General features: G+C 47.0%; 1 protein-coding gene across 2 annotated transcripts in view; it reads left to right on the top strand.

Annotated features, from left to right (window-relative positions):
- HAND1 (heart and neural crest derivatives expressed 1) overlaps positions 1 to 23,411 on the top strand; it is a 326,296-nt gene that overhangs the window by 139,515 nt on the left and 163,370 nt on the right. For both annotated transcript variants that reach the window (XR_011030601.1, XM_068278345.1), the window contains one exon: positions 6,380 to 6,458. Coding sequence is in view for 1 of the 2 variants with exons in the window: in XM_068278345.1 (XP_068134446.1) it covers positions 6,380 to 6,458 (79 nt within the window). In the remaining variant the exon portion in view is untranslated. The remainder of the gene's footprint in view (positions 1 to 6,379; positions 6,459 to 23,411) is intronic.

Here is a 23,411-nt window from a genome sequence, read left to right as displayed (position 1 = left end):
GGGGACCCAGCGCTACAAGGCGAGAGCGCTAACCAGTACGCAACCATGCTGCCCCCACAATGCAACGGGGTTCACAGACAGCAAACTGTCAGGACCTAGGTCCTGACATCACACTGTGGGAGGGGTTTCACCACAATATCAGCCATACAGACGCCCCCTGATGATCTATTGGAGAAAAGGAATAGATTTCTCATGGGAAAGGGGTTATCAGCTACTGATTGGGATGAAGTTCAATTCTTGGTTACAGGGAACAAAATTATAATGAATAAAACAAAAATATTATCTGATAAAGCCCAGTAGCTGGAGGTATGTTAAAAAAAAACACATGGCGAAAACGTGAAAGGGTAAAGTGTGAGAAAAAAGTCTTATCTGATTTCTGTAACTCCAGACGCTGGAAAACCTGGGATCTCCGAAACGCCGAGCGTATGACCTTTCCGATTACATGTGACCTTCCTGTGTTATGTTTCACAGCGGAAACGTGCGCAGTATCATCGGCGGTGTCTGGCAGGTCGGATGGATGAGCACAGGATGCATAGTGAAATGATACATTAACTCTCTCAGACTCGCACGCTAAAGATGTCATAATACTGTGATGTCATCACGCCGCCACTGAGATGAACCATACGGTCCTACAACAGTCACTGACACCTCACCCCAAATGTTCTGCTGTCTCGGAACTGACGGGAGAGTCAGGTGAGTCCTGGCGCTTTCCAGTAAACTGATGACGGCCAGTTCCGGCGGTATGCCGGGAGGCCGATATGGCACAGAGTCCCACCAGCTGTTAGCCCACCATCTTCAAAACCATCACTAGCTATACATGCTCCTACAAAAAGAAAAGCACTCACTTAGGGCTGGTGCACACCAGGGACTTGATTCACTTAACCGTGACAACTCAAATATCACACCTTATCAAAGATATCACACCTTATCAACGTTAACACGCCTTATCAGAGTAGCATAGCGATACGAACCCGCAGGGGCTCAGGGCAGGACGAGTGCCATTGCCAATTAGCAGGCATAAGTTTGTAGTGCTCGCTATGCTACTCTGATAAGGCGTGTTAACTTTTATAAGGCGTGCTATCTTTGATAAGGTGTGATATTTGAGTTATCACGGTTTATTGAATCAAGCCCCAAGAGCGGTTCTGAGCGTTTTTTAAAATCGCTTGCGGTTTGATAACCGCTTGGCTAATGTATTTCAATGGGATGGTGCACACCAGAGCGATTCGTTTTTCCCCCAAACGCACTCGGGTGCTGCAGCACTTTTGCTGATTTTTGAGGCGATTCTGCCTCAATGTTAAGTATAGGAAAGTGGAAAAATGCTCTGAAAAACGCCAGATCAGAGCGGTTTTCCAAGTGTTTTTGTTACAGTAGCTGTTCAGTTACAGCTGTACTATAACAAAATATAAAGACACTACCCAAAAAACGCTAGGCATGTTTAGAAAATCACTCCAAACATGCCTAGAACTGCTCTGAAAAAAATCACTTCAAAAACCACTAGCGTTTTCAGATACACTAGTGATTTATTGGGTGCACTGGCCCTTAAAGCGGAATATAACCCTGCATTTCAACTTTGCTCTAAAACATTATTTACAGCATATTATATTCAAAAAGCATTTTTTTTTTTACTAGACCAGCATTGGAAGGGTTAAACACAGAGGTTTAAAGTTCTGAGAGATATGCAGAAGTTCAGATTGTTACATTCTATCTAGTTATATGTATCTATTGATAAATGTTACACACTCTTTGGCTGTCCTCCAAGCTCCTTCTCAGTCAGAGAGATGAGTCACATTCAACACTTATGGCCCGTACTCACGGGCTGCAGAAGTGGCCTGTCGCCAGCACACGTGAGCGTGCTAACGACAGGCCGGCGACAGCTTCTCTCCAGGTCCCTCCGCGTACACACGCGGAAGAGGGACCAGCGGCGAGACGGAAGCTGTCGCCGACGTTCCTCCTCCCCCCGCCGGAAGCTTCATTCACCTCAATGGAGGTTGCTGTCGCTAGTCCGCGTACTCACGCGGACTAGCGACAGTTGCGGCGGAGGTGCGGCAGCGACTGTTGCCATGCGATTGAAACTTTCAATCGCATGGCGACAAGAGCGGCGGGCGACAGTTCGGGGTGCGCGCGTTTGTGACGGCCCATACTCACGGGCGACCTGTCGCCGCAACACGCGCGCGCCGCGTGTTGAGGCGACAAAAGTCCCTCGTGAGTATGGGCCATTAGATACATTCATGTAAACAAAATGTATCTATTTCAGCTTCGGATGCGTCTGCAGAAATCTCCAGGAACTTTAAAGCCCTGTGTAACCCTTCCAATGCTGGTCTAGTAAAAAAAAAATGCTGGTTGCATATAATATACTGTAAATAATGTTTTAGAGCAAAGTTGAAATGCAGAGTTATATTCCGCTAATTCACATGCCTAGAATTGCTTTTCGTGTTATTTGACTGTATTTTTTTCCCTTTTTCAGGAATAAACAGTAAGTAAGTAAGTAAGGTTGCCTACTGTACTGCCTGAGCTCAGTGCTTCTAAACAAACTTACCACCTGTTCATTATAATGGTCAGGTTAAAGCGGGATTGTCAGCCATAAAATCAAATTCCATTTAACCACTGCTCCAGCTTTTATTATGTAGTCTACATACTGACCCTGCATTGCAAGCATTCCAATATAATCATAAATATTTCTGCTATGATAAATCTTATTTCAGTCAGCCTGGCTCTATTCTGGTACATTGCCGAGGAGAGGGAAGCTTGTTATCTCCCCTCCCACATTCTCCTCACTGATTGGCTGAGGGCAGTTCAGTGTGACAGGAGGCTGAGAAGGGAAATACACCTTACAGAAGCTGCTAAAATACAATCTATGTTATGTTCACATGTGTTTACAAAGCAATCTAGATATGACAGTGCAGTTTCTAGAAGAGAAAAGAGTAAGGGAGGCAATTGCATCAGGATTGGCATCAGTCAGAGGCAGTAAAGATGGCAAATGTCTGAAACTGTTTTCTCTTTATTTACTATTTACAATTCACTGAAATCAAAATGTGGACAGTACAATACATCTGTTATGTAAGTAGAACAAGTATTTATCTACTTATATATGTTTTTTCCTGGGATAGTATGGCTGTCCCTGCTGCTTTAAAGTGGACCCTAAGTGAAAATAAACTGATGAGATAAACAATTGTATCTGTTCTCCTACTCCTAAAAATAACTTTTAGATATTCAACAGTTATATGTTATGTTATAAATAAACATAAAGGATACTTGTAACCTGAGTTGAAGATTAAATTAAAAACTGAAGCTATTTGTGTGGAGGGAGGTTCGCAGACTTTTACTGCTAGTCCAGAGTCTCATGTGCCCCCCCCCCCCCCATCTATAAAATCGGCGCAGTCAGTGCCCTTTGACCTGGACATACATTCTGCGCATGCGCAGTATGTCAGGTCGCGCCTTGTGCCCGCGCTCCACATAGAATGAGACGAGTGGGGAAGGCTGAGACCAAGTGAGACTGAGACCAATATTTTAATTATTCGTTTCAACAAAAGGCAGATGTTTCACCACAGGCCTGGAGAACAATGCAAGGTTAGGTATGTGCAGTCAACAGTGAAGCATGGTGGAGGATCCGTGCTGATTTGGAGCTGCATTTACGAATTCCTCAAAAAAAAAAAAAAACAATGTACAAATGTATGTAAGCAAGATGATGTGGTTGTAAACACAAAGGACAGTCACACTGAATACTGATTTGGATAGTTTTATTATCTTTGCGCACTTTGTACATTTTTGTAAACATAAACAAACTATTTGTTGCATCACTTTGTGAAGCGTCCTCACGTCACATCATTTTTGTCTTTGACACCATTGCACAGTTGTCTACTTCAGGAGTTTTGTGGGTACACATGGTGTGATAGAAACATTCAGTTTTCAACTGATTCAATCATTTTGTTTAAATTTATATTAGAATTTACATCTTCACTGAATTGAATAAGGGCCAAAGATCTCTTGTGGACCTGAACTCAGAAGTCCTCTCTGCTCTGAAAGATAGCATTTAACGAACAACATTTCTGCTGATACAAATCCTGCAATCCGCCACTGTGTGCCCAAGCCCCCCTTTCCTGCGTTGCTACCTCCTCCTCACCGGCTGCTCGGTGCAGGGCCTGGGAGGGCCCATTTAAAGTTAAAGGGGCTAGGCCTACCGGGAAAATTCCCGTATTCCTGGTGGCCCAGTCCCAGCCTGAGCAGTATCTCCCTCTGTGCATAGAACTCTCAGTAAAGAACATTCTGTACAGATCAACTGGCAGGACTAAAGATGTCCCCAGACTCCCCATCTGTGATACATTTCAGAATGCAAATCAGGGAGAGGAAAGATTTTAAAATGGTCAAACACTGACTACATAATCTGTAAATTAATATTGCAAAAAATAAGCAATTTTATGTATCATGTTATTTTCACTACAGTTCCTTTAAAATGCATAACAACCTCTGAAATTGATATAAACCGCAAGATCCCTGGCCACCATGCCTAGTGCCTTCTTGCCATTTCCTTCTAGATTGTAAGCTCACATGCGAAAGGTCCTCCCCTCTCTGGGTTGAAGGGAACCCAAGGAGAGAGACATGCGGAGGTTGCCATGTTTATATCCTTTTAAACAATGCCCATTGCCTGGCTGTCCCGCTGACCCTCTGCCTCTAATACATTTAGCCACAGACCCTGAACAAGCATGCAGATCAGATGGTCAGACTTGATTAGCATCCTGTATTCAGTATCAGAATAGGGTTCATGTCATTGGAGGAAGCCATCCTGTATTCAGTATCAGAATAGGGTTCATGTCATTGGAGGAAGCCCTCTTGTATTCAGTATCAGAATAGGGTTCATGTCATTGGAGGAAGCCATCCTGTATTCAGTATCAGAATATGGTTCATGTCATTGGAGGAAGCCATCCTGTATTCAGTATCAGAATAGGGTTCATGCCATTGGAGGAAGCCCTCCTGTATTCAGTATCAGAATAGGGTTCATGCCATTGGAGGAAGCCATCCTGTATTCAGTATCAGAATAGGGTTCATGCCATTGGAGGAAGCCATCCTGTATTCAGTATCAGAATAGGGTTCGTGCCATTGGAGGAAGCCATCCTGTATTCAGTATCAGAATAGGGTTCATGTCATTGGAGGAAGCCATCCTGTATTCAGTATCAGAATATGGTTCATGCCATTGGAGGAAGCCATCCTGTATTCAGTATCAGAATATGGTTCATGCCATTGGAGGAAGCCATCCTGTATTCAGTATCAGAATATGATTCTTGTCATTGGAGGAAGCCATCCTGTATTCAGTATCAGAATATGGTTCATGTCATTGGAGGAAGCCATCCTGTATCCAGTATCAGAATAGGGTTCATGTCATTGGAGGAAGCCCTCCTGTATTCAGTATCAGAATATGGTTCATGTCATTGGAGGAAGCCATCCTGTATTCAGTATCAGAATATGGTTCATGTCATTGGAGGAAGCCATCCTGTATCCAGTATCAGAATAGGGTTCATGTCATTGGAGGAAGCCCTCCTGTATTCAGTATCAGAATAGGGTTCATGTCATTGGAGGAAGCCCTCCTGTATTCAGTATCAGAATATGGTTCATGTCATTGGAGGAAGCCATCCTGTATCCAGTATCAGAATAGGGTTCATGTCATTGGAGGAAGCCATCCTGTATTCAGTATCAGAATAGGGTTCATGTCATTGGAGGAAGCCCTCCTGTATTCAGTATCAGAATATGGTTCATGTCATTGGAGGAAGCCCTCCTGTATTCAGTATCAGAATAGGGTTCATGTCATTGGAGGAAGCCATCCTGTATCCAGTATCAGAATAGGGTTCATGTCATTGGAGGAAGCCCTCCTGTATTCAGTATCAGAATAGGGCTCATGTCACTGGAGGAAGCCATCCTGTATTCAGTATCAGAATAGGGTTCATGTCATTGGAGGAAGCCATCCTGTATTCAGTATCAGAATAGGGCTCATGTCACTGGAGGAAGCCATCCTGTATCCAGTATCAGAATAGGGTTCATGTCATTGGAGGAAGCCTTACTGTATTCAGTATCAGAATAGGGCTCATGTCATTGGAGGAAGCCATCCTGTATTCAGTATCAGAATAGGGTTCATGTCAATGGAGGAAGCCATCCTGTATCCAGTATCAGAATAGGGCTCATGTCATTGGAGGAAGCCATCCTGTATTCAGTATCAGAATAGGGTTCAGCAGTTCACAAGGGAAAATTAAAGACATTTTTCTTCCTCTTGCACAGCTGCAACTGAAGATCTGTAAGTGCTGCAATTACATTATTCTTTTATCCTGACAAAAGCCGCAATTATCTCCCTGAACCTCTTTTAAGTTTGATACAGACCTTTTTTTTGTTATAGACGATCCAATCAGCGGTAATCTGTACAACCTTCCTTGCCTCTGTCGGGAAGAATCTACGGGCCTCCAGCCAAACACAAGGTGAGCTTGTAAACATCGAGCTTGATTGGTACGTGTTTCAAAGCTACTTCCCAACTGGAGTCTTCTACAGCTATGCTCATAACTAAAGGTGCACACACACACCTGTCCATCTGCCACCAGATCGACCATCGGATCGATCCCTCTCTGATCGAATCTGATCAGAGAGGAATCTGGTGCCTGGCCAAACAACAATAGATTTCAGCATGACATTTATTGGAAATCGTCCGAGTGCCACTACCTGCCAAGCCGGCCTTCCCAATGGCAATCTGTACGCCCCCCCCCCCCCCCCCAGTGCCCATATTGGAGGCTCACCTGTCATGCCGGTGTGACTCTTGGCCTTCTCTTGTGTCCACCTGTACCACATGACCTGGAGTGAGTAGTGATGTCACTGACTACATGCGCTGGTGTCACGTGGTACCGGGGCTCACGGTGACGCCGGGCACAGGAGGAGCATCGGTGTGACAGGTGAGCCTTCAACACTCACCACGATGGTCCGTTGGCTGTCGAGATATTGAACACCGTTACCACAGCATACCCAATTGAGCCCTTGCCACTGAGATTTTATGCCACGCCCGATCGATCCTTCCCACCAATTTCGGATGGAGGGTTTTTAGGCCTGTGTCTATAAATGGGCTTTGATAAAATCTAGCAAGGACAGGTGTGTACTTTTTCCTCCCCTTATCCAAAACTATTGCTAATCCCCTTCAGTGTCCAGCCTCTTCAATGTATAGCAACCACCCCCTGCGTGTGCAGCTACCTCCTCCATGTGTAACATCCATGTACTGCAGCCCCCCCCCCATTCCATGTGCAGCCCCCTCTTCCATTTGTATCATCCATGTACTGCAGCCCCCCTCCCATCCCATGCACAGCCCCCTCTTCCATGTGTAACATCCATGTACAGCAGCCCCCTCCCATTCCATGTGCAGCCCCCTCTTCCATTTCTATCATCCATGTACAGCAGCCCCCTCCCATTCCATGTGCAGCCCCCTCCTCCATGTGTAACATCCATGTACTGCAGCCCCCCCCCCCCCCCATTCCATGTGCAGCCCCCTCTTCCATGTATAACATCCATGTACAGCAGCTCCATCCTATTCCATGTACAGCCCCTCTTCCATGTGTAACATCCATGTACAGCAGCCCCCTCCCATTCCATGTGCAGCCCCCTCTTCCATGTGTATTATCCATGTACAGCAGCCCCCATCCTATTCATCCTTCCATGTGTAACATCCATGTACAGCAGCCCCCTCCCATTCCATGTGCAGCCCCCTCTTCCATGTGTATTATCCATGTACAGCAGCCCCTCCCATTCCATGTGCAGCCCCCTCTTCCATGTGTAACATCCATGTACAGCAGCCCCCGCCCATTCCACATGCAGCCCCCTCTTCCATGTATAACATCCATGTACAGCAGCCCCTCCCATTCCATGTGCAGCCCCCTCTTCCATGTGTAACATCCATGTACTGCAGCCCTCCCCCCATTCCATGTGCAGCCCCCTCTTCCATGTGTAACATCCATGTACAGCAGCCCCCCTCCCATCCCATGTGCAGCCCCCCTCCCCCAATTATCAAGGGCGGATTTATCCTTTTTCTGCCTCAGGGCCAACTTTCTTGCAGCTCCACTTCTATGTGCAACGTCCCCCTCCTATTGTCTTTTGCAGCCCTCTCTACCATGTTTAACAATTAACCATGTTTCCCCGAAAATATGACACTGTCTTATATTAATTTTTGCTCCAAAAAGTGTGCTAGGGCTTATTTTCAGGGGATGTCTTATATGGGCACTGCATGAAATGACCCATGCTGGCCGCCTCTTATTGCTGCTCATTGTAATGTCATAGTGCTAATCAGGCACCTGTCATGTCATCCCTGCACACAGTTGATAAACCTGCTGTGTGTAAGGATGACATGACAAGAGCCTGATCAGCACTGCACGATGTGTCCCCACGCTGGCCGCCTGTGTGAAGCCGCTGTACTGAAAGTGTAATCTACCGCTACAATCTAATTGGATCAAGCAGTCTGTCCTCTCTTATGTACAAAAAATATATATATGTATTCGGTTCGAGTATAACTATACTTGCAAAATTATATCTAAAAAGTCATATCAAAAAAATAGGTGCAGACACTGGCAACATCAAACCATCGACAAAAACCACAAACTATCAAGCCAGTATATGTCGCACACTATTAGTGTAGAACAAAATTCATTACCATTTAGTTATTGCAAAAATATATAAATTGTCTATTAATTTGTAAGAAAAAAGATTGGTAAAGCTAGTAAAAGCTTATATCAGTGAGTGCCAAGCCACCGATGGGGTGCACCTGTATACCCCATCCACTCATAAAATAGAACCTTCGCCATATATATATTGGACCATAGTGGTACTCCTCAAAGCCTCCAGTAAGTAACGTGAGGTATCCTGAGTCCTCTCTGTGGGTAACGACCAGGTAAACAAATTTTAATACTCTCACAGAGGCAGAAAAGTAGGGACCAATATGATCACATATATATTGCCACCAGCTCGGAAATTAAAGCATATTGCGCATGGTAAACTCATGACATATAATACATATATTACTTGGGCCTATTTGAACTTCCAGTTTCTGAAAACTTGGGGCCTACTATACACTCAATGTCCATAGACAAAAACTCAAATGTCCATGTAAAAAAACTGTGGTACCATCAGAAAAAAGATATTAGCATGCTCTCAGAGGAAATACACCACATAATGGATTGAATTCCGGATCTATGTTAAAGAGACTCCGTAACAAAAATTGCATCCTGTTTTTTATCATCCTACAAGTTCCAAAAGCTATTCTAATGTGTTCTGGCTTACTGCAGCACGTTCTACTATCACCATCTCTGTAATAAATCAACTTATCTCTCTCTTGTCAGACTTGTCAGCCTGTGTCTGGAAGGCTGCCAAGTTCTTCAGTGTTGTGGTTCTGTGATGCATCTCCCCCCTCCAGGCCCCTCTCTGCACACTGCTGTGTGTTATTTAGATTAGTGCAGCTTCTCTCTGCTCTATTCTCTTTTACAAGCTGAATAAATCCTCCTCTGAGCTGGCTGGGCTTTCACATACTGATGAATTACATACAGGCAGAGCTGTCTGCACTCTGCAGGAAGAAACAGCCTGACACTTCAGTGGAAGATAGCTGCAGGGGGAAAGAAACACACAAATGATCTCTTGAGATTCAAAAGGAAGGCTGTATACAGCCTGCTTGTGTATGGATGTATTTTCTATGTGTGGACATACTGTACATCAACCTACTTCCTGTTTTGGTGGCCATTTTGTTTGTTTATAAACAAACTTTTTAAAACTGTTTTTAACCACTTTTAATGCGGCGAGGAGCGGCGAAATTGTGACAGAGGGTAATAGGAGATGTCCCCTAACGCACTGGTATGTTTACTTTTGTGCGATTTTAACAATACAGATTCTCTTTAAAGACTGCAGCATAATTTGCATAAACAGTTGTCTTCGTTGCAGCAACAATGTTAGTAGTGACCACCATCTGAAACAATCTGTATAGTCCTCTTGATTCACAGCATATATAGGTACATCATCTGGATTATGCATATAGAAGATTGTTCTCAATCCTATTCCAAGAACAGCGTTTTAACAGCAGAGCACTCGTCCACCTGTCCACTCGCAACAGGGTCTTCTACACAGTTTAATGTACAAACATATAACTTGTATATATACTTATCAGCTTTTATGCTGCACTGTACGCCTCCATAGTATTTCACTGGGCCCAGACTCTTTCCGAAGTTCAGCAATGCAGATACCACGCTGGCATGGCGGCTCGGCGTGCGGATATGTTTGTGAGTCGCGCTAATGCATTTCGCCCCGCCCCCGGAGCTTCGTCAGAACGTGTACTCTCTTATGTCCCTTGTGTGTCCGCAGATGTCCCCTATGTGTCCCCTTTTGTTCTCAGTGTGGCTGATCTGTCCAGCCCCTTAGCCTGTGTCTCCTCTCCCTGTGTATTAAGTGCCCCCACCCCACTTCTGACCCCTGTGTGGACACTCTGTCCAGCCTCCTAGACTGTCTCTCCGCTCCCCTATTTTAAGTGTCCCCCCCCCCCTTCTGACCCGTGAGGCCACACTGTCCAGCCCCCTAGCCTGTGTCTCTGCTCCCCTGCATTGTGTTCCCCTCCCTTTCGACCCGTGTGGCCGCTCTGTCCCGCCCCCTGTCTGTGTCCCCCGCTCCCCGTGCATGTTAAATGTAATGGCAGCCAGTGTGTCTTACTGTATCCATGACGTCATCTACACAAGCGCCGGTTACTAGAGGGAGAAGTCAGGACGCCGGCGATCTCCGGGCAGCATGGCTACAGTAAGACACACTGGCTGCCGTTACATTTAACATGCACGGGGAGCGGGGGACACAGACAGGGGGGTGGGACAGAGCGGCCATATGGGGGGGCACTTAAAACAAGGGAGCGGAGACACAGGCTAGGAGGCGGGACAGACATGCGGCTGGGGATATCATGTGTACTGCAGCTGGGATGTAATGTGGGTTTGGGGCTAGGTCTTATATTCGGAGGTTGCCTTATATTAAATTAATGAATGAAATTTCAGCTAGGTCTTATAATTAGAGGATGTCTTACTTTAGGGGAAAGACGGTATGTACTGCATTTATATACAGATCCAATGGGCAGAAGCTCCCTATTTCCAGGTGTTGCTCCTCATTTACAACCTCTGTATTCCATGGGCAGCCTCTTCTTCCATATATGGCAATCCCTCTTCCGTGTCCAGCTGCCCCTTGTCCAGCTACCACCCAAGGCCCAGGCCATGGTGGCCTTTCCAGAAATCCAGCCCTGCCTATTATTCCTTGTGCAACCTCCTCTTACATGTATAACATCCGTGTACAGCAGCCCCTTTCTCATTGATGTACAGCTCCCTGTTCCATTTTCCACATGGTGAACCCATTTGCAGCCTTTCTGTTCTATCTTTAGGCTCCTCCTCCATATGCAGCTGCCACCTTGGGCAACAGCCACCCTAGGCCATGGCCCCTGCAGCCTCTACAGAAATCCGGCCTTGAAAGTAAAAAAAGGGCTTTATTTTCTTTTTTTTCATGAGTTTGCTTCAAGATCAGCTTTACTTAAAGAGAAACTGCAGTGAAAATAACATCATGGATAAAATTGCTTATTTTTTTACAATATTAATTTATAGATTATTTAGTCAGTGGTTGCCCCTACCTTTCCTCTCCCTGATTTACATTCTGAAATGTATCACAGGTAGCAACATCTTTAGTCCCGCCAGGTGATCTGTACAGAATGTTTATTACTGAGTTCTATGCACACAGGGAGATACTGCTTGCTTGGCAGTTGGAAAAAGCCATTATTTCCCACAATGCAACGAGGTTCACAGACAGGAAACAGTCAGGGCCAGGGTCATGACATCACACTGTGGGAGGGGTTTCACCACAATATCAGCCACACAGACTCTCCTGATGATATATTTGAGAAAGGGTAAAGATTTATTGGAGAGGGGGGTATCAGCTACTGATTGGAATAATGTTCAATCCTTGGTTAAAGTTCCTCTTTAAAGAGACTCTAAAGTCTCCTAAAATACAACTTTTTATCGCAAAAAGCTGTTCAACATTATTATTATTATTTGGAAGTGGACGAGTGGGAGTCAAATGAGCCATCCTCTGGTAAAAAACGAAATAAATGGCATCAAAAATGGGCTGAAATTTTGAATTATCGAGAGTAAGGCAGAAGAAACACTATCTGTGGTTGTGGGCCCAGAGGCTTTTGGGAAGACTTAAAGAGACACTGAAGCGAAAAAAAAATATATGATATAGTGAATTGGTTGTGTACTATGAATAATTACTAGAAGATTAGCAACAAAGAAAATATTCTCATACTTTTATTTTCAGGTATATAGTGTTTTTTCTAACATTGCATCATTCTATAATATGTGCAGATTACACAACACTCAGCATTCAAAATGAGTCTTTCAGAGCAGTCTGTGAAGTAATGACCTCTCCTCTAGCAGAGGAAAAGTAAATAGTCCAGGAACAGTTGAGATAATAAAAGTCAGATAACAGCCCTCTCCACCACTAACTTAGTCGGAGAGCTTAATGGCTTGTTTGCATAGAGATAACAACTGGAGTTTCTCAACTCTTCCTGTACTGGAAACAATTACACTGATGTATCTGATCCTGCGGAGTGGCGGCGACGGCACCTCCTGCCTGCCACAGGCTGGAGGAAGCCCCAGGTAAGTGGATATGGATTTTTATTTTTTTTCCCACTCCTTGAACCTTCCCTTTAAGATCCAGGACGGAGTTAGACGTTTGTGGTGTGTAGTCGTGTGAATGTTTTAATCTGAAGGTTTGTGTGATTCATTGAGAAAGTTATTTTCCCCTGAGGAGGTGTATAGAAAAAAATATATATACAGAAGTTGTGCATAAATATACAATGATGATAGCACAGCTCAACACAAGAGCACAGCAATGAAGCTATGTTTTCTTTTAGTTGCCCTAACTAAAACGCTGCATCCCCGCGGCTGAAATCGAAGTAAACCACCCCAAACTCCCCGGGGCACACTGCGGGGACCGCTTCCGTGAGAGGCAGAGCTTTCAGCTGCAGATCTGCCTCTCCACGCATCTATCAGCGCGTATCTCCGCCTCCGCCCGCCCCTCTTAGTCTTCCTACAATGGGCGGGGCGGGGGAGAGGCGGAGATACGTGCTGATAGACGCGCATGGAGGCAGAGCTGCAGCTGAAAGCTCTGCCTCCTCCAGCAGCAAAATCCAAGCCAAGAAAGTCGTGGATTTTGCGAGGGGAGTTTGGGGGGATTTAGTTAGATTTCAGCCGCGGGGATGCAGCGTTTCAGTTAGGGCAATAATGTTGAACAGCTTTTCGTAATAAAAAGCTGTATTTTAGGAGACTTCATTGTTTCTTTAAAGTGAATGGGAACCGCATTTTAAAAAAATTTAAGCAAATACTGACCTAAGGAGAGGGAAGGCTCTGGGTCATATAGAGCCTTCCGTCTCCTCACTCGGTGCTCTCTATCCTGTGCTGGCTCCTCCCCGTTTCAATCCTCCGCCGAAACGGTATTTGGAAGTCTTCGGGAGCCGTGTCCTCCTGAAGACGTGCGGCTCCGTACTGCACAGGCGTGAGCGTGAAAGAGAGCGTGCTTGCGCAGGTGCAGTACAGGGCCGCCCTTCTTCAGGAGCAATCGGGCTTCCTGAAGACTTCTGAAGCCTCCTTCGGCCGGGTAAAGCAGTATTTGACTAATTTAGTCACATACTGCTATCGGGCGAGCCAGCACTGGTACGAGGGGACCAGGAGAGGAGCCAGAAGGCTCTATAGGACCCAGAGCCTTTCCTCTCCTTGGGTAAGCTTGTTGGGTAAGTATCTGTCTCATTTTTTTAAATGCGGTTCCCATTCACTTTAAAGGGGAACTGAAGAGAGAGGTATATGGAGGCTGTCATGTTTATTTCCTTTTAATCAATACCAGTTGCCTGGCAGCCCTGCTGGTCTATTACTCTGCAGTAGTATCTGATTAAAACCAGAAACAAGCATGCAGCTAGTCTTGTCAGATCAGACTTATAAGTCTGAACTCTGAACCACTGAAACACCTGATCTGCTGCATGCTTGTTCAGGGGCTATGGCTAATAGTATTAGAGGCAGAGGATCAGCAGGGCTGCCAGGCAACTGGTATGGTCTAAAAGGAAATAAACATGACAGCCTCCATATACCTCTCTCTTCAGTTCCCCTTTAAGGACAGAAGAATTGAAAGAGTCAAGAGGTATCCAAAGTGTAGTTTATTAACTTTTCATCAGGTCTAGCAAATCCAGGACCTCCAAGACTGCACTGTAAGGTGACCTCATCAGGTTGCAGCAGACTGTTGCCCGGCGCGGACACAGCGCAGACAGCACGCTGATGTGCTGTCTTCACAGGAGGCCAGGGTGCCATCAATCAGGCAGAACGTTCTGAGAAGACCTGTTAGAGAAATGAGGGGGGCAGACAGATGGCAGAACAGGTACGAGACATCTTCACAGGGAAATCAGATGATTGAGAACCTCTCGTGTCCTGATTGAGCTCTGCGGATCTCGCCGGCGTCCTCCTCCCGTCTCGCTGTGATGATGCAATTAGGAATTACATTCTTTTCGCATTTGTAATTACCCCGTGGAGCAGATGGGATCCATAACCTGAACAGCATGCTCACAACTCTGCACACAGACAACAGCGGCAGTGTTGCTTGCGAATTTTCGCCCAAGTCATTTTCGCATCGAAAATCCCGTTTTCGAATTTGACGAATTTTCTCAAAAAATCTTCCGAAATATTTGCGTTTTCGACCAGCAGCGACAATTACAGAAACTTCACTGTATGCGGACGCTTAAGCCCTTATGCGGAAACATTTCCGCAATAATCCGCTAAATATGCGCATGGGTGAACTGATACATGCGTACATTCCACCTTCCAATGCGGAATTGTTTTCGTATAGAAGGGCAAAAATATTTCTGCGCATGCGCAAAGATCCGTATAGACGCAGTTACCGCACGCGTAGTTAACTTCGCAATACATACGTCAACTACGCTTGGTGGGCGAAGCTTCGCATAGCGGTACTACGACTACGTGGAAATACGTACACGATGAACTACGATTTTAACGCGAAAATATAGGACATTAGGCGAACATTAACGCGAAAATATTCGATCGAAAATTCGCCTGTTGAAAAGAAATTAGTGTTTTTTTCGGCGATAATTCGGCGAAAAGATTTTTTGCATTTTCGCTTATCACTGAACAGCGGGAGAGACAGAGGATCTCACCGCCACCTCCACTGCACGGCCTATCTCTGTGTAATTCCTGATGTAGGTCACATGACATGCAGAGACAGGAGCTGCAAGAAGATAGGCTGGATAGAACAGAGAAGAGAGGAGAACCTGTCCCGCCAAAGGAAGCAGGTAAACTATCACAGTCCGCTGTGGGTGGGTGGGGAGTTTGGGTGCATCACACACAGGCTACCTGTTCTTTTGTAAATTGCACACCCCCGCCAAATGCTGCGTCGATATCCAGAGGTCAACTATGTACTAGCCAAGCTAGGGCAGGGAGACGAGTTGAGACAGAAGGGGACAAGAGGTAGCACAGGGGGATGAAAGAGGCACAAGGGAAAAAAAGATGAGATGGGAAAATGAGGTCACACAGAGGGACACAAAAGAGGCACAAACTGAGGTGAGACAGAGGGGGACAAAAGAGACACAGGAAGAAAAGAGGGGGACAAAAGAGAACGGGTAAAAGATAAGAATAGACCTACAAGTCCCTATCTCATTTCTTAACCGGGAACTACCTGTAGTTTGCTAGTATTTGGCTCCACCCACAACATGCCATGGTCACGCCCACTTTTCGCCGAATCACGCTGTGCATGCCGCTTTCTTCAATGTCGGAGCCATGCACATTTTTCGCCGCAGCACAATTTGCGCACGGACACGGAGGTGGGGTGTCTAGTGGGCGGGCACAGCAACCAGTGGGTGGGCCATAGGTAGGGGGAGCCCAGGCCCGATGATGTGTGAGGGGCCCCAAAATTTCTGATGGCAGCCCTGCTCATAGTACCACCAAAGCAGGGACAGAACCGCACATGCCCAGTTCACAGCCGCGGCAAACTGTGGATATTAAACAGGCGGGAACGGGAGGGACCCTGGAGGCAGTAAACATCAGAAACAGCTGAGCAAAACTAAAGGTGCCCATACATCTAGCGACTTGCTGGCTGATCAACCATCCAATTCGATTATTATTAAATTGGATGAAAATCGGTGCCGCCAAATCCATGCCCAATTGACGATGTGACCAACTTTGGGCTGAGCATATCGATCAGACATGCTGCATGATGTCGGGGCCGCCGTGGTCGCTCTGGCGATATCGCGACGAAACACCCCCCCAAGCAATGTGACGAAACCCACCGCAACTGCCCCTGCCTCCCCACTAAAGCCCCCCGGTGCTCAGTGAACTATACATTACCTGTCCGTGTCCGCCACTGGCTCCGGGCGCCGTCCATACATGCGCCCCACCTGGTTGCCGGCGTATACGACGGCATGTGTGTGATGTCACACACGTGCCCACATTACTCTGGCAACCAGGTGGGGCGCATGTATGGACGGCGCCCGGAGCCAGCGGCGGACACGGACAGGTAATGTATAGTTCACTGAGGGGGGGGGCACATTGCTCATTAGGGGGGACAGTGTCAGGCTGGTGAGGCAGTCGAATGCGGCATCACAAGGCCAATTCTGTATCAGTTTCAGCATGGAATTGATCGGGAATTGGCCTGGGGTGATGGGCAACCAGGGTCAGGCCGAGGCAGAGGCGAGAGAGACTCCAGACTCCAGTATCGGCTCTCCGCTCAGAGATAGGCAGAAATAGCCGATCGCTGTCGGGCCGCTCTACTGCGCAGGCTCAAGTCTCCTGCTCCTGCGTAGTAGAGCGGACCCGACAGATCGGCTATTTGCGCCTATCTCCGTGCTGAGAGCCGCAACAGCGACCCGCTGGAGCCTGGAAAGGTAAATATAGCAAGCCTTGTCAGGCTTGTCGGGGAAAATTCTGGGACACTTCGGGGGAGCCAGTACTGGATTGCCTGCAGCTACAGCGGAGGGGGAAGCCTCATTGGGACCCTGAGGCTTCCCCCTCCCAAGGTGAGTACCTCTTCCCCCCCCCCCCCTCCCAGGGTACTTACAGAGTCTCTTTAAGGTGATGGGGTACCTGGGGCACCACTTAGTCTAATAGTAATCAGTGTGTGACAGCTGGGGTGGGAGGGATGGAGGGGCGCACTTTGGTGTCTCTGCTTTGGGTGCTGGAGCCTGGAGGACCTTGTCCCGGCTCGGTGGGCAACCGACAGATCTCTCTCTAATCAGATTCGATCAGACGTAGGGCCGGGCCGAGGCATAGGCTGGAGAGGCTCCAGCCTCAGGGCGCAGTGTAGGAGGGGGCGCAGAATTCATTCAGCTGTCATTCCTAATTGTGTTTGAAGCAGAAAGAAGTAAGAAAAGGGGATGCATGGAAGTGACTACCAGCCAGACAACTAGATATTAAGGTGTTGGGGAGGTTGTGGGCCCTGGGGCGCCTCTTAGTCTAATAGCAATCAGTGTGTGACAGCTGGGGTGGGAGGGATGGAGGGGCGCACTTTGGTGTCTCTGCCTTGGGTGCTGGAGGACCTTGTCCCGGCTCGGTGGGTAACCGACAGATCTCTCTCTAATCAGATTCGATCAGAGAGAGATCTGTCTCTTGGTCAATCTGCCCATACATCTTCTGATTTATAGGTTTCCATAGATGGTTTAATTTTAAAGTTTTACTTCACTTCAGGTTTGCTCTAAAGCCCCGCTACAGAGGAGGAAGGGGCAGCCACGTGCGGCACGCTTTCACAGATCTGCGTGGCAGGCGTTAAGCCATCCATAAATTGTACAGGCCGCTTCTACCTAGGAGAAAGTGAATCGGGATTTTATTCAAATAAATAGGTTGAGCGAGAGCTCCTGTAGTGTTTGGGTTTACGGTTTCATCGGAGACACATCCATCTCTATAAAGTATACAAGAGGAAGTTAAGCTGTGACAGGGCTTGGGACTTGTAAGCCGCCTTCTAAACAGAGTCATCCTGCTGCGATCCGCCAACATTTACTACTCGTGTCAGGCCTGTCCCTCAAGAAACGACGTCCCCCCCCCCCCCCCCTACAGAACATCCGTAGAACAGCTGCTGCCCTGAGCCCAAGAGTGCAGAAAGCTTCACTTGCATGAAAAAAGGACGCCATGCAAAAAGGACCCGGCTGGATAATGAAATCTGATAATGATAAACATCGTTGTCAAACTTGGTTAACGATAAATTCCCTTGTTAAAGAAAACCTGTATTGAGAAAAACCTCCCCTGGGGGGTATTCACCTGGGGTGGGGGAAGCCTCCGGATCCTATTGAGTCTTTCCCCGACCGTCCTCCTGCGTCCCACGGAGGCGGAGATAAAGCTCCCCAAACAACGGGGATGTAAATATTTACCTTCCCGGCTCCAGCGCAGGCGCAGTATCGGCTCTCCGCCTCAGAGATAGGCGGAAATAGCCGATCGCTGTCAGGCCGCTCTACTGCGCAGGCGCAAGTCTCCTGCTCCTATCTCCGTGTTGAAAGCCGCAACAGCGCCCCCGCTGGAGCCAGGAAAAGTAAATAAATCAGAGCTTGTCAGGCTTGTCGAGGGAGGATTGCCGGACACTTCGGAGGAGCCAGCGCTGGACTGCCTGCAGCTACAGGGGAGGGGGGAGCCTCATTGGGCACCTGAGACTTCCCCCTCCCGAGGTGAGTACCCCCCAGGGGAACTTTTTTTGATTCAGTTTCTCTTTAAAACAGACGGGAAATAATAACGAAAAGATATTAACGTTAAAAATCGTTACATAATTCAACAATACAGCTTAACCCAACCCTACTCTCACGCAGAACCCTCCCCTGGTGGTGTCTAAAACTAAAAACTTAATAAACGCTGTGTAATTCGTTCATCTTACTTGATGCACCATGAGCCTGCAGGGCAGCAACTGTACTGCAGGCCAACATTGAAAAAAAGCAGACAGCACCAACTGCCATTTCCTATAAACACACCCCCTCTAATAATGTGAAAGGCAAAAAGGTAGTGTTTTTCCTATATTCATATATGCACAGAGGGAGAGACTGCTTGCTTGGCAGTTGGAAACAACCGGTATCTCCCACAATGCAACAAAGTTCACAGACAGCAAACTGTCATGGCCATGGTCATGACATCACGCTGTGGGAGGGGTTTCACCACAATATCAGCCATACAGCGCCCCCTGATGATCTATTCGAGAAAAGGTAAAGATTTCTCATGGAAAAGGGAGTATCAGCTACTGATTGGGATGAAGTTCAATCATTAGTTAAAGTTAGGTATGGGGACTCCCAGGCCGTGGGGTAACTATGGTTCTTTACAAGGGATGATGGGCTGCCAACCCCACTGGATGACTGGCTACTTTGTTGTTTGGATTATCCCACCAGTGACAGAAAGAACAGAAGCTCCACAGAGCGAAGCGCTGGCGGAGTGAAATCATGGTTGCCAAAGAACAAGCCGAGGTCAAGAGCAGACTGCAGACATTTGTAGCTGGTAATTAGTCAAAGGTCAAGGGTGGAGGAGGCAACAAACTGAGTGAGAATTTGGGCTGAGGCTGGGGCGGGCAGAAAACAAGGTTAGAAAACAAGCTGGGTCACATCAGGAAAGACAGGCAAAGCACCGTATATACTCGCATATAAGCCGACCGGTGTATAAGCCGAGGTATCCACTTTCACCTCAGAAACCAGGAAAAAGTGATTGACTCACATATAAGCCCCTCCACAGTAGCCAGATGTGCCCCCAGTACAAGTCAGTCAGCCCCCCCTCCCCACAGTCAGATGTGCCCCAAGGATGATACAGCTGTGTCTCAAGATGGCACTAGATGACATCATAGATATGAGACACACTGATTTCCACACAGAAAGAATCCCCGATCATTGCACAGCTGACATATCGCTTGCACGCTCCGCTCCACAAGCCAGGGGACTCAGGTAGTCTTGAGCAGCGCACTTTGCACACCATATTGCAGGGGATGGAGTGCACAGACACAGCAGGGGAGCCAGCTGGATCACTAGTGCACAATCCTTACACTCCTCTGCCAGTAACAAAACCTGCTCCACCATCCGTTCTGCTCCACTGACTGACATATAAGCCGAGGGGGAAACTTTTCAGCGCATTTTTTGTGCTGAAAAATCGGGCTTATACGCGAGTGTATCAGGTAAGACTCTAGCCAAAGATGAATGCTTGATAGTAGCTGGATAGTGAACTGGTTAATGGCACTGCCTCTGCATAGGGGACAAGAGTTTGAATCTTGGCTGTTCTTGTTCAGTAAGCCAGTACCTTTTCAGTTAGGTGTTCTTGGGCAAGACTCCCTAACACTGCAGGGTGACCCACTGAGCATGCTTTTAGTAGCTGAATGCCAGTTCTAAGGCTTATTGTTACTTAGGTGCAACGTGTTCAATTTGTGACAGGTGGAATGATCTCCAAGATCGGCATCCCAAATGCATAGGATTAATATGTCTATAGCAAAGAACCCAATGAAATTGTGAGCTTATAGATATTTGAGTGTAAGCTTTAATACCAGGGCTGTTTTGGGGCACAGACATTACAGGCACAGGCCTGGAGCACCATTTACTATAATGGGCGCCATAGCCATTTCAAAAAATGGCTTTGGAACTGAGTTCATGGCCTCCGTTCATTGTCTTTCCTCAGCCTCTGCATTGAGTAACACACACTGCTTAACTATAGGCAAACTGCGTACCTTTACAGTACTCGTTCCAGGAACAGTCACCCTATTAATCAATCAACAGTGGTTAAGCGCGATATAAAGCAATCACTTGCACAGGGCTTAATATGGTAATACATTTGTCAGGTCTCTACCAATGCATAATAACAATGTATGCAGTTAGATAAAGGACCACTCCAGCAAAAAAAAGTAAGCAGTCCATCTCCTCATGGGGGATTCACAGGGTTTTCTTTCTTTTCAAAAGCCTTTCCTGAACAGCACAGTTGCTAAGTCTAACAGCCATTAAGGAGGCTGGCTGGTATCTTACAATTTTGGCAGTTACACTTAGCAACTGCCATTCTGGAAATGCTTTTGAATGAAGACCAAGAAAATCCTGAGAATCCCCCACAAGGAGATGGGTTAGTTCAAAACCTGTCAGTTCTGTCAGATTTTAACTGCTTAGTTTTTTTCACTGGAGTGTATTATTACATAATCTGCGATGTCACTTTGATCAAACCCCACCTTCCTCTGATCTCTGTACCCGCCTCTGACCTGGCGAGGGTGCCACGGCCGCGATGTGGCCCGTGAGGCGTCGCTTTAAAGATTATTTACGACGGCGTAGCGGGGGAAGCTGCATTAAGATGGATATCTTATTCTGGTTGTGCCCTGGTTTGTATAATGTAGACAATGCACAGACAGACATTCACTGTAAACACAATCACCAATAACAGGGAGAGACAGAGAGAGGAAGAGACCAAGAGGCTGCAAAGGATGGGGCTTCATCGGGGACGGGAGGGGGAGAGCAGATGGTTTTACCCTGCCAGATATTAACCCTTCCCATCACTCGCCTGTCGATTGTAGAGTCTGTTTCTCGATCATAGGTATTTGGCCACATATAAAGAAAAGTAATTGTGTTATTAATGCATTTCGTAGAACATTTTAGAGGATAACTGTACCCAATATAAAAAAGGTACTTACTAGAGATGTAGCGAACGGTTCGCCTGCGAACGGTTCCAGGCGAACTTTGGGGGTTCGCGTTTGCCTGCACCAGGCGAACTTTTGTGGAAGTTCGATTTGCCCCATAATGCACTATGAGCAGAGCCGGGACAAGGTCCTCCAGCACCCAAGGCTGAGACACCAAAGTGCGCCCCTCCATCCCTGCCTCCCCAGCCGTTACACACTGATTGCTATTAGACTAAGAGGCGCCACAGGGCCCACAACCTCCCCAACACCTTAATATCTAGTTATCTGTGCTTGCAGTCACTGCCATGTATCCCCTTTTCTTATTTCTTTCTGCTTCAAACACAATTAGGAATGACAGCTGTATGAATTCTGCGCCCCTCCTACACTGCACCCTGAGGCTGGAGCCTCTCCAGCCTATGCCTCGGCCCGGCCCTGACTATGAGGGTCAACTTTGACCCTCTGCATCACAGTCAGCAGGCACATTGTAGCCATTCAGGCTACACTAAGCCCTGGAGCCCCACCCCCCCTTATATAAGGCAGGCTCCGGCAGCCATTAGCCTCACTCGTGTGCCTGCTAGAGACAGAGTAGGGACAGCTGCTGCAGACTTGTTCTTCTAGGGACAGATTAGTTAGGCTCTTGGCTGCTTATCTTGCTCCTGGCTGATTGTTATTGCTTTTATAGCACCCCTCAATAGCTCTTTTCAGAGCTCATCCTGTACTTTTTTTTTTTTCTGTGTGTCAAACTGACACTTTTGTTGCATGCACAGCCTTGCAATTGATAGTGTGTGTGTGCCACTGCCAGCAGCCCAGCACATTCAGTGACTACCTGTGTGTGTGACAGGGAGCTGCACATTGTACTAGTACCCAGTACTACTACTGCATATACTGCAGTACCTGTTGTGTTTACTTAACCCACCTCATCACTGCATCTAACTACCTGTTGTGTTGAGTGAACTCACCTCACTGCATCTAAGTACCTTTACTGTTCAGTGAGCCCAGCTCACTGCATCCTACTACCTGTTGTGTTGAGTGAACCCACCTCACTGCATCTAAGTACCTTTACTGTTCAGTGAACCCAGCTCACTGCATCCTACTACCTGTTGTGTTGAGTGAACCCACCTCACTGCATCTAAGTGCCTTTACTGTTTAGTGAACCCAGCTCACTGCATCCTACTACCTGTTGTGTTGAGTGAACCCACCTCACTGCATCTAAGTACCTTAACTGTTCAGTGAACCCAGCTCACTGCATCCTACTACCTGTTGTGTTGAGTGAACCCACCTCACTGCATCTAAGTACCTTTACTGTTCCGTGAACCCAGCTCACTGCATCCTACTACCTGTTGTGTTGAGTGAATCCACCTCACTGCATCTAAGTACCTTTACTGTTCAGTGAACCCAGCTCACTGCATCCTACTACCTGTTGTGTTGAGTGAACCCACCTCACTGCATCTAAGTACCTTTACTGTTCAGTGAACCCAGCTCACTGCATCCTACTACCTGTTGTGTTGAGTGAACCCACCTCACTGCATATACCTAGCATCCACCCGAGATAGACAAAATGGACAAACCAGGTAGATGAAGAGGTAGAGGCAGACCCAGAGGAAGGCCACCAGGCACCGGCAGGTCTGTGCGAGGTGGTGTTGCTGTGATTTTGTGCGGACCTGGCCCAAAATACAGTGTTTAGAAGAAGGCACGTGCCATCACTTCCCAAAATTGTGAGGACGTGGTTGAGTATTTAACACAGAAGA

The sequence above is a fragment of the Hyperolius riggenbachi genome, chromosome 3 (assembly GCF_040937935.1).
Source record: "Hyperolius riggenbachi isolate aHypRig1 chromosome 3, aHypRig1.pri, whole genome shotgun sequence".
Classification (NCBI taxonomy): Eukaryota; Metazoa; Chordata; class Amphibia; order Anura; family Hyperoliidae; genus Hyperolius; species Hyperolius riggenbachi.
Note: the sequence above shows the minus strand (reverse complement) of the source record. Positions and strands in the feature narration are given on the sequence as shown.